At 44.1% G+C, this 24,819-nt stretch overlaps 1 protein-coding gene across 1 annotated transcript in view; it reads left to right on the forward strand.

Annotated features, from left to right (window-relative positions):
* The window catches only part of phf21b (PHD finger protein 21B), a 125,005-nt gene that overhangs the window by 84,565 nt on the left and 15,621 nt on the right, over positions 1-24,819 (forward strand). Inside the window, exon 4 of the mRNA XM_031309357.2 lies at positions 6,777-7,037. Within this exon, the coding sequence (XP_031165217.2) occupies positions 6,777-7,037 (261 nt within the window). The remainder of the gene's footprint in view (positions 1-6,776; positions 7,038-24,819) is intronic.

The following is a 24,819-nucleotide window of genomic DNA, read 5'->3' on the forward strand; positions in this document are numbered from 1 at the left end:
ACGTTTCAGTGAACTATTTCCGTAAAATACGAGGTCGTATTCAGAACGAGACGCCATTAGAGTCTGTTTTGAAATTCGGGAGCAGCAAGAACCACGTGACGCGTTCGTCCAATCAGCTGCCATGTGTTGCGTTCGTCACGCTCATCCCCCTCGTCGTTTCCAGTAAGTGTTTTAACATAGGTGTGTAAAGTGGGCACTACGGCAGTAAGAGGTTAGTGCACGTTAACAGTGGACTGACGAACCGTGAGACACACACACGCTCCGAACCGAGACAAGAGAACCGAGCGGTTCGGATGTTTTTTCATGAACCGTACCACCCCTATACAAAGGGACGCAAAACCCCACAAAGATACAATCTGTCTCGTAGCTTTAGCAGATTAATTTCAGACACGTTGCACAGCACTCTCCAGGGTCACGTAAATGCCAAACAAAGTAGAAAATCCCTTCTCGAAAGCCTTTTTTTATTCGTGCAGAAAAAATAAGAAGAAGCACCTTTCAATAGATGACTCTGCTCGGTGTTGGACAAGACACATGTGTTAAAGGATTAGAGCCACTCTATTTGTTTCTGTGATGTTTTCTTTTGCACCTTGCGTACATTAGAGTCTGAAAAATCCATATCTGAAGGGCTGTAATGGCGTGTATGTGCAATCAAGTTCTCCCTCACGGGCACTTGTGTGATTCTGTAGGTCTCAGGGATGACGCTGTTTGGCAGCCGGCCCTAAATGTCATTTAGAAAACACCAAACGATAAGCACAGATGTTCTACTAAATGCTTTTAACCCTCCTGTTAAAAACAAATGGGTTTCTTTTCCAACCAAATTACCAAGAAAATACCACGGATGGTTCCAGGTTCGCAAGCACAGTTAATGATCACTACTTTCATAGAATTTTGAGTTGTTTTTATTCAATTTTATAGCGTTTAAAAAAAAAATGAAGCGGTTTCTAAACATTATTCAGACTCAACTTTGACACACACGAGTCTGTGATTATCCATCAACATGCAGTACATTCCTCTAGTATTAGTCAAAATAATTCAGAATTTCAGCTTTTTGGACTCAAAGAATTAGGTTTAGGATTATTGACCATGAATTCTGAAAAATAAGTGTAACAGTAGTGGTAATAAGTTGGTGTCCGTGGCGTGTTTACAGTACTGGTGGTAGTGGAAAAAAGCATCAACAAAGTGTCAAAAAAAGGGACAAAAATGTGTGAAAAAGTGTCAAAATCACTGAAAAAGAAAATGTCACAAAAGTAGGGCCGGGACTCGATTAAAAAAATTAATCTAATTAATTAGAGGCTTTGTAATTAATTAATCGAAATTAATCGCATTTTAATTGCTTATAAATATTAGTTACCCTGGTCCTGAAACCAGTCATCTGGTGGAGTGTGGGTTGGGTGGGGGTCCTTGTAACTTTACTCGGAGTCGGGCTAACGTCCACGCTAACGTCCACGCTAACGTCCACGCTAACTCCTATGTGTGCTGCGGTGATACGCAAATTCCTTGTTGCATAGCTTGCACACAACCATGCTCTTGTCGACGCTTCCATCCTTTCGTTTTTTAAAACAAAATTTCCCATCCACGGGGCCAAGCAAAGCGGTCTCGTCAGCTTCTTCGTTCATGTTCATTGTGGTTTGTTGTCGGAAGTCAAGAACGCTAGTTGGTGCTCCAGTATAATCGGTCCGTCGAAACTCATTCATTGAAAAACGTTCCGCAGTGCAAAAATAAGTGTGGTTAAAATTATGTTATTTATTTTTTGCGTAATTAATCTTAATTAACGCGTTAAAGTCCCGTAATTATTTAATCTTAATTAACGCGTTAAAGTCCCGTAATTATTTAATCTTAATTAACGCGTTAAAGTCCCGTAATTATTTAATCTTAATTAACGCGTTAAAGTCCCGTAATTATTTAATCTTAATTAACGCGTTAAAGTCCCGTAATTATTTAATCTTAATTAACGCGTTAAAGTCCCGTAATTAATTAATCTTAATTAACGCGTTAAAGTCCCGGCCCTACACAAAAGTGTTAATCTTCTATTTTGACCCGAGAGGACAACAAGTGCACGGTCGGCGGGGGAAGACAACATAAAGTTTATATTTTTTTCAGCTCTCTCTCACAAAGACGGGAGCCATTTTTGCGCCCCTATTTCCAAAAATAATTCAAATATAACAAGTTTCACCAGGCCTGATGCGTGTGCAAATTTTGGTGAGTTTTTGAGCATGTTTTGTAGGGCTGGGAATCAGCAGAGGCCTCACGATACGATATCATCACGGTACTTATGTCACGATACGATATTATTGCGATTTCAAACATACTGCAATATTCTGTGATATATTGCAATTCATTACCTTTTTTCCAACTTCAAATTTTTCCCAAATTTCAAATGATGTCCCCAAAAGTAAACATCTGTTTTACCTAAAAAGATAAATTTCTCTGTTTGTTCATCTCACTTCAATTGTATTGCTGTAAAATGGGATCATCAAGCAGACAGACTGACCAACACATATATAATAATAGATAGATACTTGGCGTCTGTGTATCGATACAGTATTGCCACGGAAAATATTGCGATACTATGCTGTTTAGATTTTTTCCCCCCACCCCTAATATTTAGGCCCTCAAAAAGCAGATTCATCGTTTGGAATAATAATTCCTTTAGCTCCAAGAGGGCTCTTAAGTATATCGTTATCGCTTATTCTCCTCATGTCTTGCAGCTTGTGTTGCGTCGGTCTGAAGCGTAGTGTATTTTCATTTTAAAAATCAAATTCCCGGTGGCTTTAAAAAGGTCTTAGTGTGTCCCTGTGATACCTGCTGTCATCACGTTCAGTATGTTCATTCACTTTCTGCTCGGCTCTCTCCAGGAGGGACGAGTCTCTGCTCTCCAGGCCGGAGAGGCTTTAAACGGGTGACCTTTGAGACAATAAGAGCTAACCCCGGCTCCGGCAAACGCTGAATGGCGAGCGGTGGCCCCTGGGTCCCGAAGCAGGCGGCTGCCTCGGCCGCCTGTGGATTACATTGATCCCCTGAAACAATGGAGGCCCCACCGCGTCCATTGTTGAAGGGGAATTAATAAATAACAACATGTGAATGAATGCAGGGGAGTCGGGGGTTTAATGCTGCACTCTTAAGCTTTTGGAGGCTTCGACTGTGAAATCATTTGTTACCAAAATGTGGTTCGCAGTGACTCTTAGTTTACTTCTCACACAGTCAGCAGGCTGACATACATTAGTGGGAGACTTAGACGTCTTTCAGAGCAATTTCTATTTAATTATGACAACTTAAAGTTTTCATTTTAAAGACGTAAATGTATAAAAATTCTGGGATTTGTGACATTTTCTGTCAACTTTTTATTGGATTTGTTGACAATAAGACTTACTCTTGTGCCTTTTTAAATGATTAGCGGATGAGAAAAGTGTTTCTGTTACAGAAGAGAAAATGACAGACCCCTAAATTTAAAATGACCAAAGATAAGCAGCTGTATCCCAAACATATATAGCTGTTGTGACTAATTCATGATTTGCTGCTTTCTGTTTTCTAAAAAAAAGGATCTTACTCTTTAACAGAAAGGTCAACTTCCTTAGAAATCCTTTCATAATGTTGTCAGACACTTAGAATATTAATCTGAGTCTGTCAGCGGCAACAACACAACTTTTGTGAAGGTAAATACAAGCTGGACAATTGTACGTTGCAGCTTGTTTCTCCGCTGCCGACTGCAGCGATGACGCTCAATACTGGACCAATGTCAAAGATTGTTGTTCCCATCAGTCACTTAGACTAGAGATGGTCCGATACCATTTTTTGCTTCCCGATACCGATTCTGATACCTGAACCTGCGTATCGGCTGATACCGAGTACTGATCTAATACCAGTGTGTTATATATTTTATTATGTTTTAACATCTGTATACTACTATCTCTGTATGATGATATGATGTATAACAGCTGTATACTACTATCTCTGTATGATGATATGATGTATAACAGCTGTATACTACTATCTCTGTATGATGATATGATGTATAACAGCTGTATACTACTATCTCTGTATAGATGATATGATGTATAACAGCTGTATACTACTATCCCTGTATGATGATATGATGTATAACAACTGTATACTACTATCTCTGTATGATGATATGATGTATAACAGCTGTATACTACTATCTCTGTATGATGATATGATGTATAACAACTGTATACTACTATCTCTGTATGATGATATGATGTATAACAGCTGTCCCGATACCAGCGTTTTAGGCAGTATCGGAGCCTATACTAATACCAGTATCGGTATCGTAACATCTCTAACTTAGACACAGAAACATGGGAACATAGGGTTGAACAAACCAAAGTTACCCTTTAAATAACTTCTAGTCCACCTTAAAGCCTCCAGCTTCTGTTTTAAGGTGGACTACCTGATTAGTAATGCAGCAGCAAGGCCCTAAAAGGATGTGAACCCCCCCAACTTCACCCCCCCACCCCATCTCACAGCACTGCTGGATAATAGAGCTCTCTAATGGGAGGCTTTTTTTTTTTGTTTTCCACTCCGAAAAAATGGATGGATGATTCAGAGTCTATTTTGTGGCGATTTGGAAACTTTTTCATTGTGTATTTCCTCCAAACATATACATATACATGTACTCTACTTCCTCCTTCCTCGGCATTTCATGTTGTTTATCAAAGTGAGCTTGCCTCGTTGCTGATGTATTTACAAGGTAATAACTGCGGCGGGCAAGGACACTCGGGTCTGAAAATGCTTTCAAACTGGACGCCATGTCGCCTGCACTGAAATCCTTTGAAAAAATAATGTTGTTTTTTTTTTGTGAATGCACAAACTGTCTGCCAGAGAAAAAGAAATCCCTCCCCTCCCATCCCTTCCCCTCCTCTCCCCTCACCCACACAAACACACTGTAGTCCATAAAAAAAAGCATATAAAAAGGCAGCGCCAGGATGAGAAGGGACAGTGGGATGGAATATAAAATATTTAGAGAGCCTGTTCTCCTCGGCGCTGCGAGGGTGAAGCCAAGGGGAAAGGGAGATGTACTTATCTCGGCTTTGGAAGATGCATTTTTCTTTTCCAGGCTGAAGGAGGAGGAGGACGGGTGGGGGAGGGGTCTGTGTGTGTGTGTGTGTGTGTGTGTGTGTGTGTGTGTGTGTGTGTGCGCGTGCGTGTCGGTCATTCGCTCTCTCTGTCTCTCTTTCTCTCTCGCTCTTGTGTGTGTGCATATGTGTGTGCGTGCGTGCGTGTGTGTGTGTGTGTGTGTGTGTGTGTGTGCACGTGTGCGTGCGTGCGTGCGTGTGTGTGTGTGCGTGTGTGCGTGCGCGCGTGTGTGTGTGTGCGTGCGTGCGTGCGTGCGTGTGTGTGTGTGTGTGTGCGTGCATGCATGCCTGCGTGCATGCGTGTGTGCATGTGTGTGTGCGCGTGCGTGCATGCATGCATGCGTGTGTGCGTGCGTGCGTACGTGTGTGCGTGTGTGTGTGTGCATGCGTGTGTGTGTGTGTGCATGCGTGTGTGCATGGGTGTGTGTGTGTGTGTGTGTGTGTGTGTGTGTGTGTGTGTGTGTGTGTTCTGCTGGGTTGGACTGTAGGACAGCAGCAGTTTGTCTCTCAGACTCTGAACTGATGTGAAGCTGTATCTCCCGAATGGTCGGCAAGAGTTTGATATATGGTTGATCTGATTGGTTGATTTGGCCGTCTATCACCAACATAGGTGGTGATAGACAGATGGTTTATCCAATCAGCTAACCAGGATTTTTGCCCCTTCCCAAAAGTTCTCCAACGGAAAGTTCCCAGATGGATATGCCGAGCAAATCCATCTGGCAGAGTCAGGTTATTATTATTATTATTATTATTATTATTATTGTTATATTGCTAAACCTTTAAACAACATACGTAAACAACCAGATGCCCGTACTACTCTTAAAAAGCGTGCGTGTTTCTGTTCATGGGTTGACTCTCTGAAATAGTTTTCTGGATGAAATCAAATTGAATTAAAAATGTCACACAATTCAAAAAGAAATACCAAAAGGTACAAGACAGTAGGGCTGCACGATATCAGGAAAATATATAATTGCGATTATTTTTACTGATATTGCGATCTGATTCACGATATTGGAGGGAATGATCATTTTTGTATCATTATTCTCATTTTCATTGAAAAATATAAAAAAAAAAAAATTTGATTGGATTTTTTTGCGAGGATCTGTACCAAACAAAGATGTTTTTCTGTAGTCTGTAGGATAGGATTTTTAGGCCGGGACGTCTCTGCAGCACCACAACACTTTATTTTAGAACGGTTTGACACATATTTTGTCTTTAACAAATATTGCACCCCTCTGCGATTTGGATATTGCACTATATTGCGATTTCGATAAAATTGCGATTAATTGTGCAGCCATACAGGAAAGAGAAGGGAGGTTGGAGATGTTCAAATTATTGACGGGTAGTGTATTGTGTAAGGGTTAATGCCCGCTGTGCGTGGGATGGGTAGCGTATTATTTTCTAGATGCTAATTGTGCTGTTTCTGTTGTAGGGTTGTATGGTTGCGTGTTGAAACGATAGATTCTTGTAATTAAAGATGTAAAAGGTACGGACATTTCAAAAAGGGTAAAAGACCCAAAAAGCATTTTGCTTCCTCCTTCTCTCTTTCAGACAAGAGTATTAAGTAATTCTGCTTATTCTTGCTTTTTCTTTTTGTCATAGTGAACTACTTTTGTGTCTTGTATTTAACGTTTTTATTAATTCTTGTGTACGTCGTGTTTTATGTCTGTGTCTGTGCAGAAGCTGGCGGTCAGAAGTTGTCCTGTAGCGTCGACTAAGCCGCTGTCTCTCATCAAGCCTCCCAGCCAGGGCATCGCCATCTCCGTGGTGCCGGCCAAAGCTCCCGTTTCCATGGTGACCGCACACATTAACGGACAGAAGGCGGCGAGCTCGGAGTCGCTGCAGACGTCCCCCATCAACCTCCAGACGGGCGGCAGGGTGGCGGCCACCGGCGTCCACCCGTTCAGCAGCAGGAGAGCCGGAGAGCTGTCTCCCTCACAGGTAATAACATCTGGACCAGCTGACCTAAATTACTTCTGCTCCCTCCTTTTATCCCAGTATGTTGTTATATACAGTATATACATATAAATATATATGTTGTAAACACACAACAAACTCAGGCAGTCAACAAACAATGGAAATCGCTGTTAAAATTCGACACGTTCTGGTTTGGAAAAGCTTGAAAAGATGAAGAAAAATCTGAATTCTTGTGTTTTCTGAATCAGAGACGTTGTATTTTTCCTCAGAGTGTCTGTTAGGATTCAGGCCGCGGCGTTTTCGTTTCCTCCACACTCTGTATGCAGCCCCGTGGCCTCCGTCAGCACACAGCCCCGTGGCCTCCGTCAGCACACAGCCCCGTGGCCTCCGTCAGCACACAGCCCCGTGGCCTCAGAGCTGCTCTGCTCAACACTGGCAGCCTCCACACTATTACTGTAATTGCACGGCCCCGTGGAGAGGGGAGGGCCGCTTCTCGGGGCCCTCGTGCCAGAGATGGGGACTCGAGTCTGAGACTCGGACTCGAGTCGCACTTAAGTCGCACAAACAGCTGACTTCAGACTTCGGACTCGACCCAAAAGACTTCAGACTCGAGTTTCGAGACTCGTCAACAACCTTTTTTCATGCAATTATTGCTTTTTAAATCTAAATGTATTCATGTATTTCTATTTTCTTTAATTGGCGCGTATACGTTGGGGAAACGTATGACGAGCTGCGTGTCCCCGCCCTTTGATGTAATGTGCAACGTAACTCATGCACTATGCCTTATGTGCGCGCACTCACATATCAAAAAATGCAATGACGATGGAGACACCAAGTCCTCCTGGAGTTGTGCCTTTTGTCTTTAGTTTTGCTTTCAATAACTTGGTAAACAGTGGCAGTAAGAGAACAGCTACATGCAAGGTGAGTGACACCAAGATGAATGATGCCGGATCAACAACGTCGGACTTCATCAGGCATCTCCAAACGCACCCAGATAGGTCAGTCACTGCTAATGTGAAAGAGACGTTACATTTAGCATATATCGCCACAGGTAACAAGCTAACCATCGCTAAGTGTTGTGCTAATGCTGGGAACAGGCACATTGTATCTTTGTAGTTGTATCCATGTGATGTGACAGACTTAGGTTAATATTTCACCAGGTCTGAGGGCTAGAGGGATGTGTTAAGTAGACCCCATGAAGATATCCTACAACTGATGTTGATACTGGACTGTCTGGATGCTACAGGACATGCTTTCAATTCATAAGATTTAACAATACAGTGTTAGGGACAGATCAGATGGCCAGAGACTTGAGACTTGACTTGGACTTCCAGAAAATGACTTGTGAACATCTCTGCCTCGTGCTCCAGCTTTACGTTTCCTCCGTCCGTCCAGCACACCCCAGTCTCTCCGTCCATCCGTCCGTCTTATATAAGCCGCAAACCTTAAAATAGATTTTCTTCAAAAGCTGCATGAAGACAGAGAAGAAAGCTCATTTCTCTTTTTGTATTTTGATACGGAGAGCATGACTTTAACCCTCGTGTTGTCTTCCCGTAGACCTTTTAGCAACTTTGAGTTTTTTTTAAGTTAAATCCTCCAGACACTTTTGTCACTTTTCCCGAAGTTCTTTGTCGATTTTTTTGGACATTTTTGTTGTTGTTTTGACCAAGTTTTTGAAGCTTCCACTGACATTTTTTATCACGTTTTTGACGCTTTCTCACTTTCCCCGAAGTTCTTTGTCATTTTTTCCAATGTCTTTGTCGTTTCTTTCTGCGGTTTCTTTGGACGTTTTTTTTTTTTTTTTCTCCTACATTTTTGTCACTTTTTTCAGTGTTCTTAAATAAAAAAAAAAATCTTCAAATGCTATAAAATCAAATAAAACACCCAAATTCAATGAAAATAATGAACTACATCATTTATTTAACTTGTGAAGGGCGTCGTATGGAACCATCCACGTTATTTTTTTTGACAATTTGGTTGAAGGAAACCCAAATTTCAGCTCAGTCCGTAGGGACTTGGGTTGGGAACCGGAGGGTCGGTGGTTCAAGTCCCAGTACGGACCAAAGTACAGAGTGTGGATTGGTAGCTGGAGAGATGCCAGTTCACCTCCTGGGCATTGGCAGGTGCTCCTGAGCAAGGCACCGTACCCCCCCCCAACCGCTCAGGGCGCTGGTCCAGCACTGGCAGCCCCCCCACTCTGACATCTCTCCATTTGTGCATGAATAGGTCCTGAGCCTGTGTGTGTGTGTGTGTGTGTGTGTGTGTGTGTGTGTGTGTGTGTATATTTCAGGCCTGTGTGTAGTGATTTCTAACAAACAGAGTCTAAATTGTAATTTCCCCACTGGGGATCAATAAACAGTATAAATACATTTTAAAAATTTGACCATGAGGACAGCAGGAATTGTTAATGTTTCAACCCAAAGAAGTCATCAATCCCAGCTGTTTAATTCCTGTTTGAAACTGTTCAGTTTTCTAAGACTTTAGAGTGTAGGATGATGAGAATAAAACTCACACACGGTTTGCTCAATATTCCTTTAGGTCAGTGGATCTCAAACTTTATTCAATAATGTTCCCCTTTTGAATAGTTTCTTTAAGCCAAGTACCTCCTGACCAGCGCTAATCTAAGTCTCTATAAAGAGGAACAGGACAGCGCTGTCAGCGATAGATTTACTAAACAGCCTCGTAACTGGAAAAAACATTTAAATGCTGATGAGAAATTGAGACAAAAACTGTCCAAAAAAAAAAAGACAAAATCTTGGAAAAAGATGGTAGAAAGAAGGAAGGAAGTAAGGCAAGAATAGGTCAAAATAGTATCAAAAACTTCAAAAACACTGACATAAGAAGAAAAAAGAGAGGAACTTGTAAAAAGTAGAAGGAAGGAAGGATAGAATAGGTCCAAAGAAGGAGACACAAATGTCACATTTTTTGGTAGGAAAAAGAAAGTCTACATGAAGAGGAACAATGTTCTGGACAACAGCCTTGTTACTATTAAACATTTAGTTAAATATCTCACGGACCCCCTGTAGTCCTCCGGAGTACCCCTAGGGGGACACGGACCCCCTGTAGTCCTCCAGAGTACCCCTAGGGGGACACGGACCCCCTGTAGTCCTCCGGAGTACCCCTAGGGGGACACGTACCCCCTGTAGTCCTCCGGAGTACCCCTAGGGGGACACGGACCCCCTGTAGTCCTCCGGAGTACCCCTAGGGGGACACGGACCCCCATTTGAGAAACACTGCTTTAGGTAATGTAAAAAAAACGTTTTAATTTAAGATATGGACTTAAATATTACAGTTGTTCTGATACTGATAATGCCTAAATTGGTGTCGACAAGTACGCGAGTCTATGCACCCGTCCAATACCACATTGTTAAGCACAGAAAAAAATCCACTTTGAAGTAGTTTTACCCCAATGAAACAGCTGTTTGCTAACGTTAGATCTCTGCTAGCTCTGAAAAAAACAGTAGCCTACACTAACCAGCGTAGTAACCGGCTGTAACCATGGTACCGAGGTACTGCCTTTACCAGGGCTTAATTTGAGCCGGAACATGTTCCAGCACCTCCGATGTTGGATCCGGAAACTTTTTTATTGGATCCGGCACCTCCTGTGTCAGAGACAATGAGTGTTCAATGTTGTCATCTGTCTTGTTAGTCTTTTTTCCGTATTGAGGTTCCACAGAAATCTCATGTTTGTGAGGGAGAGGGACAGAGGGAGGAGAGACAGAGGGGGGAGAGGGACGGAGGGAGGGGAGACAGAGGGGGGAGAGGGACGGAGGGAGGGGAGACAGAGGGGGGAGAGGGACAGAGGGAGGGGAGACAGAGGGGGGAGAGGGACGGAGGGAGGGGAGACAGAGAGGGGAGAGGGACAGAGGGAGGAGAGACAGAGGGGGGAGAGGGACAGAGGGAGGAGAGACAGAGGGGGGAGAGGGACGGAGGGAGGGGAGACAGAGGGGGGAGAGGGACGGAGGGAGGGGAGACAGAGGGGGGAGAGGGACGGAGGGAGGGGAGAGGACGGAGGGAGGGGAGACAGAGAGGGGAGAGGGACAGAGGGAGGAGAGACAGAGGGGGGAGAGGGACGGAGGGAGGGGAGACAGAGAGGGGAGAGGGACAGAGGGAGGAGAGACAGAGGGGGGAGAGGGACAGAGGGAGGAGAGACAGAGAGGGACGGAGGGAGGAGAGACAGAGAGGGGAGAGGGACGGAGGGAGGGGAGACAGAGGGGGGAGAGGGACGGAGGGAGGAGAGACAGAGTGGGGAGAGGGACGGAGGGAGGGGAGACAGAAGGGGGAGAGGGATGGAGGGAGGGGAGACAGAGGGGGGAGAGGGAGGCAGGGAGGGGAGACAGAGGGGGGAGAGGGACGGAGGGAGGGGAGACAGAGGGGGGAGAGGGAGGCAGGGAGGGGAGACAGAGGGGGGAGAGGGACAGAGGGAGGAGAGACAGAGGGGGGAGAGGGACAGAGGGAGGAGAGACAGAGGGGGGAGAGGGACGGAGGGAGGGGAGACAGAGAGGGGAGAGGGACAGAGGGAGGAGAGACAGAGGGGGGAGAGGGACAGAGGGAGGAGAGACAGAGGGGGGAGAGGGACGGAGGGAGGGGAGACAGAGGGGGGAGAGGGACGGAGGGAGGGGAGACAGAGAGGGGAGAGGGACAGAGGGAGGAGAGACAGAGGGGGGAGAGGGACAGAGGGAGGAGAGACAGAGAGGGACGGAGGGAGGAGAGACAGAGAGGGGAGAGGGACGGAGGGAGGGGAGACAGAGGGGGGAGAGGGACGGAGGGAGGAGAGACAGAGTGGGGAGAGGGACGGAGGGAGGGGAGACAGAAGGGGGAGAGGGATGGAGGGAGGGGAGACAGAGGGGGGAGAGGGAGGCAGGGAGGGGAGACAGAGGGGGGGAGAGGGACGGAGGGAGGGGAGACAGAGGGGGGAGAGGGAGGCAGGGAGGGGAGACAGAGGGGGGAGAGGCACGGAAGGAGGGGAGACAGAGGGGGGAGAGGGAGGCAGGGAGGGGAGACAGAGAGGGGAGAGGGACGGAGGGAGGGGAGACAGAGGGGGGAGAGGGACAGAGGGAGGAGAGACAGAGAGGGACGGAGGGAGGAGAGACAGAGAGGGGAGAGGGACGGAGGGAGGGGAGACAGAGTGGGGAGAGAGGGAGGGAGGGAGGGGAGACAGAAGGGGGAGAGGGACGGAGGGAGGGGAGACAGAGAGGGGAGAGGGACAGAGGGAGGAGAGACAGAGAGGGGAGAGGGACGGAGGGAGGGGAGACAGAGTGGGGAGAGAGGGAGGGAGGGAGGGGAGACAGAAGGGGGAGAGGGACGGAGGAAGGGGAGACAGAGTGGGGAGAGGGACGGAGGGAGGGGAGACAGAGTGGGGAGAGGGACGGAGGGAGGGGAGACAGAAGGGGGAGAGGGACGGAGGGAGGGGAGACAGAGAGGGGAGAGGGACGGAGGGAGGGGAGACAGAGTGGGGAGAGGGACGGAGGGAGGGGAGACAGAAGGGGGAGAGGGACGGAGGGAGGGGAGACAGAAGGGGGAGAGTGACGGAGGGAGGGGAGACAGAGAGGGGAGAGGGACGGAGGGAGGAGAGACAGAGAGGGGAGAGGGACAGAGGGAGGGGAGACAGAGGGGGGAGAGGGACGGAGGGAGGGGAGACAGAGTGGGGAGAGGGACGGAGGGAGGGGAGACAGGGGGGAGAGGGACGGAGGGAGGGGAGACAGAAGGGGGAGAGGGACGGAGGGAGGGGAGACAGAGAGGGGAGAGGGACGGAGGGAGGAGAGACAGAGAGGGGAGAGGGACAGAGGGAGGGGAGCATAGACAGTATATAATGGACCAGCAGGTCCCGTGTCTCTGGACGGAGACCAGTGAAGTCTCTTTCCCGGTGATGTCTGAGCGTTACTGAGCAGCCTCCAACTGAGCTTGAAGACGTAGATGTGACGTGAGCAACCTGTCTGAAAGTTGGAAGTCTTCTGGTAGCTGTGCCAAGAGAAATCTCAATCATTCCCAATCTAGCAGAGACGGAGAGCGTAGGTATATGTAAGGAGATAACATAGACACAGGCTAATTATTGATCACTAAAATGATAGTTAACATTAGTAATTAAACTTAAACAGCTAATGGAAGTCCAAACTGCCTGAGAGCTTCTCCTGTACTATACGGTAATTCCTCTACTATGAGACAGTAAGTCTCGTGGTTATGACCCAATCGTTAGCCTATTTTTATAAAAACGTCTGCTACGGAGCCATAACGTGAGCTACAAGGTAATGGAGCCTTTTATACATTGTCATGTTTCTTTAGAAATAAACAATGGACAAATAGAGTCTTTAAACTCTTCAGATGTAAAGTTATTCTCTGTCAAAGTGATGTCAAAATGAATGGCAGTCAATGGGATGCTAACGGGAGGTGATGGCTTGGTAGCATCAGAATGGCGCCATAGGAGGTACGAGCTCTGAAGCGAAGCTTACCCCGTTGGAGGGGGGGGCACTTCAACAGCGCGGCGCTGCACTTCAAGTGACTCCAGCTCTTGTGCTGGTTGAGATTGCTGTTACAGCCTCGTTTCCCTCAGGGGAAAAATGTCAAAAGGACAACAAAGTTTGCTTAACTTTTTTAAATACGCTGGCCGGTCGGATCCCAAACAAGCAAAAAACTTTTCTGCCGATCAAGAATGTGGAGACCACGGTGGGTTTTTAGTTTAATTTAACAGTCCGATGGATAATTGCTGCTTGTGAAAATGATCGTTGCAGTGTATTTATTTTTTTTTTTACATTTCGCACCGATGCAGTGCACGTTCTGAAATTAAAATAAACATTGCCCTGATGTAAACACAGCGTTGTTTAGGTTTTTTTAGTCAGAGAAGCTACGTAGGCAGGGTCATTTTTTATTTATTAAATTTTTTAACAGCAAGTTGCGCTGGCAGCTCTTGTTTTTAGAGTGGTGAAAGATAATTGATTTCTTGTAATTGTGTAATAAAGTGTAATTGTTGTTATAATATATAATAGTATAAGAGAGTATAACAGAGAATACTACGATGCAGAACGGTATATTAAAATAGTTCAGAGTCAGGTATATCGCCATGCAGGTGTTAAAGAATTTGTTCTTTCGTTTTGAATTCTACAAAAGTCCAGAATCATAAGTAGAAATTAGAAACATTTACAATAAAAATTATAAAAAAGAATGTGTGAAATACATCTGATTTAAAAATGAAAAGCTGAACAGTGTTGTGTGTTAATATTCACATTCTAAAGAGCATGTTCAACGTGCAGAGATTATTATATTAATAGTAATAATAAAGATGTTAATGTGACATTTTGAGTCAGACGTGGAGACTTGACGGGGCGGGATGAGAGTCGGCGGTCGATGACGTTCGTAGTTTTGTCGAGTCAAATCAGGATCTGAAAAAACGCCCCTCGGAGGTTTCTGATTGGCTGTTGGCTGCAGCGCTGCTGTGTGAGTCTGTGGTAGGGATGCAGAGCAGTTCCGAGGCTCTGAAAGACGTCTGCTGCGATAAAGCTCTGGCGTTTCATCAAACGTGGCACTTCAGAGAGACTCCGAATCCCCCGTGCTCGCTGTCTCCACCCTCGCTGCCAGGCGGTGCAGCGGGGGCGGAGCCAGATGTTGGAAGCACTTGAAGAATGCCTAAAAATCTGTACATCATTTGAGGTAAAAAATGTCATCATTTTGTTGATTTTTTTTTTTAAATTGTTTGCCAACTTTTTTGCCACTTTTTTCTGTTTTTTTTCCTTCAAAAAACATTCAATTGTCAGGTTTTTTTGCCGTAATTTTTCGACATTTCTGTCGCTTTTGTTGTCATTTTTTTATATCCTGTTTTGTATCTAACTGTTCTCTAAGTGTCTTCATCATTCTGAAACCAGAACACAACCTGCCACCTAAAGAGAGGCAGAAACTGCCTGATGTTTCTGTTTTTAAGTTACATAACATAGGTAGGGTTGCTGCAATGGAGCCCCAAAAGACCTCCCCCCCCCCTCCCCGCGCCGTGCGGTCCACCCCTGCAGTGGAGGTGAGCGGGTCAGGCTGCAGGGTCGTGGCTTTACGGCTGCTTTGTTCAGAAGGAGGAGGGCTCCTCACCCAGCTGCCTGTGTGAGGCAATAAACAGAAACAAAGCCCTCCTAAAGGCTTCCACGCTTTTCTTACCTCCATCAATCGAGAGTCATAAAGGCTCGGCCAATCACAGGCCGTCCTGGCCGCTGTGTGGAGGAGGGGGGTAGCGGGTCCCTCAGACCACCTGGCCACTAATTTGGAGATCAATAATGAGGTGTAATGGGATTGCTGCTCTGCATGAGTGCACACATTATAGCTGCATTGTTTCAGCACTTCAGTGAACTCTGAGAGAGACACACAATCACACACACACACACACACACACACACACACACAGAAACACACAGAGACACACACAATCACACACACACACACACACACACACACACACACACACACAGAAACACACAGAGACACACACAATCACACACACACACACACACACACACACACAGAAACACAGAGACACACACACACACACACACACACACAGAAACACACAGAGACACACACAATCACACACACACACACACACACACACACACACACACAGAAACACACAGAGACACACACAATCACACACACACACACACACACACACACACACAAACACACACACACACACACACACACACAAAAACACACAGAGACACACACAATCACACACACACACACACACACACACACACACACACACAGAAACACACAGAGACACACACAATCACACACACACACACACACACACACACACACAGAAACACACAGAGACACACACAATCACACACACACAAACACACACACACACACACACACAGAAACACACACACACACACACACACACACACACAGAAACACACAGAGACACACACAAACACACACACACACAGAAACACACAGAGACACACAGAGACACACACACACACACACACACACACACAGAAACACACACACACACACACACACACAGAAACACAGAGACACACACAAACACACACACACACACACACACACACAGAGACACACACACACACACACACACACACAGAAACACACAGACACACACACACACACACACACACAGAAAAACACACAATCACACGCACACAATCACACACACACACGTCTCTGTGTGAGAAACCGTGGTATGGTCTGCTTTTACACACTTAAATTCGGGACTTTTCCCCAGCGTTTCCTGTAGAAGTGGCTGGTACATTTGCTTTCCTCACCAGCCCAACAAAACAATTGAAATCTATTGATTGGCTGGTCAAATTTGAACACTCATTAGACATTTGGCAGTTCTGGTACTGTAAATATTTAAATTTTGCGACATTTATTCAGGAGGCGATGTGTTATGTGTGCAAAATCAGGGAGTCAAACTTAAATCATGATCTTAGAAAAATCATTCTAAAAAAGTCCTAGAGCCTTGAAACCCTTGATCCTTTTTATAAAAGTCAACTTCTTATGAAGGTTTCTGCACTGGCGTACCTCCTATGGGGAGATTGTAGGCTACCAAGCCATCACCTCCCGTTAGCATCCCATTGACTGCCATTCATTTTGACGTCACTTTGACAGAGAATAACTTTACATCTGAAGAGTTTAAAGACTCTATTTGTCCGTTGTTTATTTCTAAAGAAACACGACAATGTATAAAAGGCTCCATTACCTTGTAGCTCACGTTATGGCTCCGTAGCAGACGTTTTTATAAAAATAGGCTAACGATTGGGTCATAACCACGAGACTTACTGTCTCATAGTAGAGGAATTACCGTATAGTCAGGAGGGGATGTGGAGGCATACAGTCAAGGGAGAAACCCATAGAGAGTCCATGAAAGCATCGGAACAACATATTTCAGCTACGTTTTGATGGATTGGAAATACTTCAGTATGCGGCAAGTGAATTCATATGAAGTAACATTTATCCACGAACAGATTTCTCTTGGCACAGCTACCAGAAGACTTCCAACTTTCAGACAGGTTGCTCACGTCACATCTACGTCTTCAAGCTCAGTTGGAGGCTGCTCAGTAACGCTCAGCCATCACCGGAAAAGTGTGTCCATTCATTTTACTGTCTGTGGTTGCACCAGCTATGTGTACGTCAAATGTAGACTAGTTTAACGTAACTTCTAACGTAGCTGAGAGTTTACGCACTTCTAACCTAACATTTTAACGCTTACACCAGCTGAAATAGTTCTAACGTAGGCATTAGTTAACTGGCCTCTAATAGCGACTGTCAGTGACTTATGTATTTCAACATGTCAGTTTTCAGCTGCCTCCAACTATAAATGCATAAAATAATCAGTTTCAGTGTCAACAATTAGACAAATGTAAGTAAAAGAAGTAATTTAAGAGTGTAGGTTGTAACTTTATTGCATTAACAGGACCGTTACCGGACTCCAGCTCCTTTTATAAAGATAGATTTATGTTTTTAGCCTTGTCTCATAAAGTTGTTGTACTTATTAAGTCCATGTTATATAGAGGACGAGTCCTGATTGCTAACACAGAAAGGTTGAAGATATAATCGCTGTTGGTGCTTGTGAACGCAGCCTGACTCTCCTCTCAGCTTCACCTCATTATCATTCAGAGTTTATCTCTCACAGCTCGGAGCATGAATGAAACAGAGAGAGAGAGGGAGGGAGGGATAGAGAGACACACAGAGAGAGGGAGAGACAGAGAGAGACAGAGAGAGAGAGAGAGAGAGAGGGAGAGAGAGAGAGAGAGAGAGAGAGGGAGAGACACAGAGAGAGAGAGAGAGGAGAGGAGAGAGAGAGAGAGCGACGAGAGGGAGAGAGGAGAGGAGGGAGAGAGAGGAGAGAGAGAGAGAGAGAGAGAGCGAGAGAGAGAGAGAGAGAGGGATGAGAGAGAGAGAGAGAGAGAGGAGAGAGACGAGAGAGAGAGAGAGAGAGCGAGAGAGAGAGAGGAGAGAGAGAGAGAGGAGAGAGAGAGAGGGACGAGGAGAGAGAGAGAGAGAGGAGAGGGAGACGAGGAGGAGGGAGAGGGAGGAGAGAGGAGAGAGGAGAGGGAGAGAGAGAGAGAGAGGACGGAGAGGAGAGGACAGGAGAGAGAGAGAGAGAGAGGGAGGGATAGAGAGACACACAGAGAGAGGGAGAGACACAGAGAGAGAGAGAGAAAGACACAGAGAGAGAGAGAGAGGGAGGGAGGGATAGAGAGACACACAGAGAGGGAGAGACACAGAGAGAGAGAGAGAGAGAGAGAGAGAGAGAGAGAGAGAGAGAGAGAGGGAGAGACACAGAGAGAGACAGAGAGACCGAGAGAGAGACAGAGAGAGAGAGAGAGAGAGCTGACAGGCCTCTAGCAGCGCCCTCCGCTGGCGGCTGAAGGAACAACAGATTCCCATATTCTTCACCACAGAGAGCAGTGACGTGTGCAGAGCCGTGTGATCCCTGTAAACAGAGTGTGTACACTTGTCTGTAATCCAGCGTGTGCCTTCATATATAACCCACGAGATAGAACATGTAGAAACCACAAGCTGAACTGGGCTTTAAAAAAATCTACAATCTGTCACTTTTAAATCCTCTTTAAAGTCAGAAAAACATCACGTCGTGTGTCTGTATTGCGGCAGCGTTCCAGCCAATAGAAATACTCTAAATGTCCTGTGCATCATTTCCTCTCTACACTTTTTCTTTGGTGGTTTTACAAACTTTGTGTCTAGACTGTAAACTAAATATATGGCATTTTAAACAAGGTTTGTGTGTTTGTCACAGTTGTAGAAATGTAACTGTTCTGTTGTAGTTTCCTGAATAATGGTCTAATACCTGCTGGTATACTTTATTTATTGTTACAAAACTGAGTATTTTGGGTTAAATTGTTGTTGAAACTATGTGCGTTTTTATCATAATAAGAATAAGAATGAATGAGTGAATGAATGAATGTATTGGTCGTAACCAAAGGGTAGGGTCAGAAGCTTCAGCTTATATCAGGCCCCCCCTTCTCACATTTTTAAGAGTAAATTGTCAAAGAAAAAATGTACAAGACAAGAAAGTTAAAAAATTATACAAAAAAAACTAAAGAACTTAACTTTCTACATACATGCATACATAGTTTGTTTGCATATGCATGCATACACTTACCTATATATATATATATATATATATATATATATATATATATGTGTGTTATAATGCTCCATCACATGTTTTTTCTGTTACACAGTGAAAGTTTAACTTTTTTTTTAGAAATTGCAAATCCAATCGTTATCACAATATCTGGCAGAAAAATCCCAATTACATTGTTTTCCCCAAAATCTTCCAGCCCTGGTGTGATCATTAGATATAACCAGTAGGTATAAGGACTGACAGTGAGAGGAAGGAATCCGTGGTCCAAGGTTGTGTTCGCTGCTCAACGCCGGAGAGGAGGAGGAGGAGGAGGGGGGGGGGGGCCGCCCCCTAAAGAGAAGGTGCTTAGGTTCAGAGAAAAGAGGAAGCAATTACGAAAATGAAAGCCCTTGCACTGCAAGAATTCTCATCTCTGCAGTTGCCATGGGAACAGGCCTGGGCCTCCTCCTCTTCGTCGAGCCGCTCTGCAGCACAGCACAATGAAACAGAGAGATTTACACAGAAGGAGAAAGGAGGGGGGAGAGAGAGAGAGAGAGAGAGAGAAGGGGGGGGGAGAAAACTTTCTTTTTTTCTGATTTCTTTTCTGTCTGAGTCGAGCAGCTGAGAGATTATTATCATCTGCGGTTCATTCACTGGTTTAAAGGACAGTTTCTGTATTTATTTTAGCCTCTATTTCCCATGTTTTTTGTGTCTAGGTGACTGATGAGAACACCAATCTTTGACAGTCCAGTACTAAGCGAGAAACAAGCTGCAATGTAACGTTAACGGGCAAATGTTCAGCATCTGTTAGCGTCCACTAAAAGTTCTGTTGTTGCTGCTGACAGACTCAGATTATTATTCTAAGTGTCTGACAACATTATGAAAGGATCCCTACAGAGATAGACCTTTTAGTTAAAGAGTAAGATCCTTTTAGTTTAACATGAAACAGCCCCAAAATCTCCATCACCAAACTACACCAGACTCCATGTAAATAATCAGGACTTTTATCATCGTAAAACACACTTCATTCAAAGTGGACAGAAACTAAATAAAACTATCAAAGTCCGTCTTGGTTCATCTTTCCACTGTTCCAACAATCACCACTCTGGTTTGGTTGAAATAAACCCTTAATTCACCCATTTACATGTGGAAATATGCTGGCTCTATACACGCTAAAAGTCCTGATTATTTACATGGAGTCTGGTGGAAATATGCTGGCTCTATACACGCTAAAAGTCCTGATTATTTACATGGAGTCTGGTGGAGATATGCTGGCTCTATACACGCTAAAAGTAGTGATTATTTACATGGAGTCTGGTGTAGTTTGGTGATGGTGATTTCAGGGCTGTTTCAGACAGAGAGACAGACAGAGAGAGAAAGAGAGAGACAGACAGACAGAGAGAGAGAGAGAGGCAGGAAACAGCTGGAGGCTTCAGAGGAACTACAGCATCAGCTCAGCTCAGGTCAGAAAGCGTCCATGTGAGGAAGATATGATGCAGGAGGGAAATAAATCCAAAGTTTTGGGGGAGTTATTGAGTCCTCCCTCCAGCTCTTCCTCTTGGTGTTGTTTCGCTCTAAGCTGCTGTGACGGGAACATTCCCCGCTGACATTAATAAAGTACTCGTCCTGCCATCAATCCTCCCAAAAAAACAGTGGTAGAATGGAACTATATTATAATAGTAACTTGCTGCTGTAATAGAGTAATTTTCCAGTTTGGGATTAATAAAGTTCATCTATCTATCTATCTTATCTGTCTATTAATCCTTCCATCCCTCCCTCCCTCCATCCACCTCCCCCCCCCCTCTCTCTCTCTCTCTCTCTCTCTCTCTCTCTCTATATATATATATATATATATATATATATATATATATATATATATATATATATATATATATATATATAGTACTGTACTTAAGTCCAAATGTTGAGGTACTTGTACTTTACTTGAGTCTTTTCTTTTCACACCACTTTCTACTTCTACTCCGCTACATTTCAGAGAGAAATATTGTACTTTTTACTCCACTACATTCATCTGTTACAGCTTTAGTTACTAGTTACTTTAGTTACTCCACTACATTCATCTGTTACAGCTTTAGTTACTAGTTACTTTAGTTACTCCACTACATTCATCTGTTACAGCTTTAGTTACTAGTTACTTTAGTTACTCCACTACATTCATCTGCTACAGCTTTAGTTACTAGTTACTTTAGTTACTCCACTACATTCATCTGCTACAGCTTTAGTTACTAGTTACTTTAGTTACTCCACTACATTCATCTGCTACAGCTTTAGTTACTAGTTACTTTAGTTACTCCACTACATTCATCTGGTACAGCTTTAGTTACTAGTTACTTTAGTTACTCCACTACATTCATCTGTTACAGCTTTAGTTACTAGTTACTTTAGTTACTCCACTACATTCATCTGCTACAGCTTTAGTTACTAGTTACTTTAGTTACTCCACTACATTCATCTGTTACAGCTTTAGTTACTAGTTACTTTAGTTACTCCGCTACATTCATCTGTTACAGCTTTAGTTACTAGTTACTTTAGTTACTCCGCTACATTCATCTGTTACAGCTTTAGTTACTAGTTACTTTAGTTACTCCACTACATTCATCTGCTACAGCTTTAGTAAACTAGCCGACTATATAACGACTACAAGTCACGCTGAGATGATCAGACCATTACACACACAACTGGTTGGATCCTTCACACTTAACGTAACTTGTAACAGAGTATTTTAACAGCGTGGTATTAGTACTTTTACTGCAGTATTGGCTCTGAATACTTCTTCCAGCACTGTGAAATAAACACACAGAACAATCTTATTCATTTAACCTATGAATGCATGTATTTCTAGTGCAGACAGTTTCCCCTCTGATTAGCATTTGTGTCACCTTCTCTGCTGCTGTTTGTCCTCTACGCTCTGCCGTAGTTTATGTGGCGGTCGGCCGTTAACGTCCACGCCGCTCTGACCTTGAGTGAAGCTGCAGATGATGTCAGCTGATCTGCAGCGTGTTGTTAAACACACACACAGCTTCGTCAGCTGCAACACAAAGCGTCTTCAAGAGTTCATTCATATCATATTCATTCAGAATCTTTTGATTTGTCATTTGCTTGTGTCATGCTTCAGGGTGGCTGATGCAGAGCAGAGTGGGGGGGTTGGGGTATAGGAATACTAGTGTCTTGAAGCAAGTACTAGTGTCTTGAAGCAAGTACTAGTGTCTTGAAGCAAGCACTAGTGTCTTGAAGTAAGTACTAGTGTCTTGAAGCAAGTACTAATGTCTTGAAGCAAGTACTAATGTCTTGAAGCAAGTACTAGTGTCTTGAAGCAAGTACTAGTGTCTTGAAGCAAGTACTAGTGTCTTGAAGCAAGTACTAGTGTCTTGAAGCAAGTACTAATGTCTTGAAGCAAGTACTAGTGTCTTGAAGTAAATACTAGTGTCTTGAAGCAAGCACTAGTGTCTTGAAGCAAGTACTAATGTCTTGAAGCAAGTACTAGTGTCTTGAAGCAAGTACTAGTGTCTTGAAGTAAGTACTAGTGTCTTGAAGTAAGTACTAGTGTCTTGAAGCAAGTACTAGTGTCTTGAAGCAAGTACTAGTGTCTTGAAGCAAGTACTAGTGTCTTGAAGTAAGTACTAGTGTCTTGAGCAGATGCGTGCAGCAACTGGTAACCAGTGAAGAGAGCGGAGGAGCGGTGTAGTGTGAGAGAACTTGGAGGTTGAAGTAGAGCTGGGCAATATATCGATATTATATCGATATTGTGATATGAGAATATTTTGGATATTTTAATATCGTAATATGACATAAGTGGCGTCTATTCCTGGTTTGAAAGGCTGCATTACAGTAAAGTGATGTACTTTTCTGAACTTACCAGACTGTTGTAACTGTTCTATTATTAATCATTATATCCACATTACTGATGATTATTTATCAAAAATCTTATTGTGTAAATATTTTGTGAAAGCACCAGTAGTCAACACTACAATATTGTTGCGGTATCGAAATCGAGGAATTTGGTCAAAAATATTGTGGTATTTGATTTTCTCCATATCGCCCAGCCCTAGGTTGAAGACAAGTTGAGCTGCTGCGTTCTGAATGAGCTGTGTCTAAATGCGTGTAATGTTATTTTAATACCAAACAACAAGGTGAAGGGGAAAGAAAAGGCAGGAGAATGTTCTCAGACTAATCAGAGGTTTAACCTCTGTCAAACACTCAATGTTTATTTCAGATTCCCTGAGGATGAAGTAGTCGTGTCACACAGTTTCATCAGCTGACTGTGATTTACAGCTGAGGGTGGAGATCCTCATTGCAGCCGGCCGTTCGCACGAATTAAACTCTTACTCTGGGATATGAACTGCTGCTTCTACGTCTCAGAGGAAAGCCCTCTGCGCTGTAAAGCCATCTTAACAAGACTGATGTTAAAGCCTCTGGATTTATTGAACTATACCCAAGAAAAGACACGTCTCTCTTTGTGTTTTGGCGAGGCGAGGCAGCTTTGTTCACGTAGCAGATTCCAGCAACAAGGAAACTCAAAGTTAAACATCTCAAAACATTGAGATCATTCGCTTTGTTCATGTGCACTTTCAAGAATCTCTCAGAAATGAGAGTCACCTTCTTTCAACAACAGACAGATTTCTGATTATCGATTTAAACTCGAAAGATCATTGAGGGGTGGACAATGGCCACGTTCACACCGCAAGTCTTAATGCTTAATTCAGATTTTTTTTGCTCAGATCCAATTTGTTGTTTGGCTGTTCACGTTACCTTTTAAAATCTGGCCTATATCACATTCCAGTGTCACATTACATGTCATATAGGTGACGCTAGAGATGCTCCGATACTGCCTAAAACGCTGGTATCAGTATCAGGAAGTACTGGAGTTTATGCACCGATCCGATACCACGTAATAAAGCCCTAAAGAAAATCTACGTTAAAGTAGTTTATTTATGTTCTTTTTCCGTTAAAACTGACTGTCAAACTGCAGAATAAAAGAAAGTTCTGGGGCGTTCATTGTTCATGTTTCACAAAGAGTTTAACCTGAGCCAGACTGACAACAAAGATAGAAATAATATCACATCCATACAGAGATAGTAGTATACAGCTGTTATACATCATATCATCATACAGAGATAGTAGTATACAGCTGTTATACATCATATCATCATACAGAGATAGTAGTATACAGTTGTTAAAACATAATAAAATATATAACACACTGGTATTAGATCAGTACTCGGTATCGGCCGATACGCGAGTTCAGGTATCAGAATCGGTATCGGGAAGCAAAAAATGGTATCAGACCATCTCTAGCTGACGCTTTTGTCCAAAGCGACTTATAATTATATATCAGAGGCACACCTCTGGAGCAACTAGGGGTTAAGTGCCTTGCTCAGGGACACATTGGTTGATGTATCGCAGTGGGAATCGAACCCAGGTCTCCCACACCAAAGGCATGGGTCATATCCACTGCTCCATCACCACCACTACTATACATTTCGAACTAACCCGCATGATCAAAAGACCAATACCAATGACATCACACGCAGCACGCTGTTGCACTAAAGTTAGCAAGGTTATGGAGGAAGTCAGCATTTTGACTTTTATTTCAAAATGGTTGTGTAATGGCAGCCGTAACATTAATGAGCATACACTAATTAGGTCTAACACCTCCGTCTCCCTCCAGTGACTTGCTCCATCACTGGTCTC

The sequence above is a fragment of the Sander lucioperca genome, chromosome 20, assembly GCF_008315115.2.
Source record: "Sander lucioperca isolate FBNREF2018 chromosome 20, SLUC_FBN_1.2, whole genome shotgun sequence".
In the NCBI taxonomy this organism is placed as follows: Eukaryota; Metazoa; Chordata; class Actinopteri; order Perciformes; family Percidae; genus Sander; species Sander lucioperca.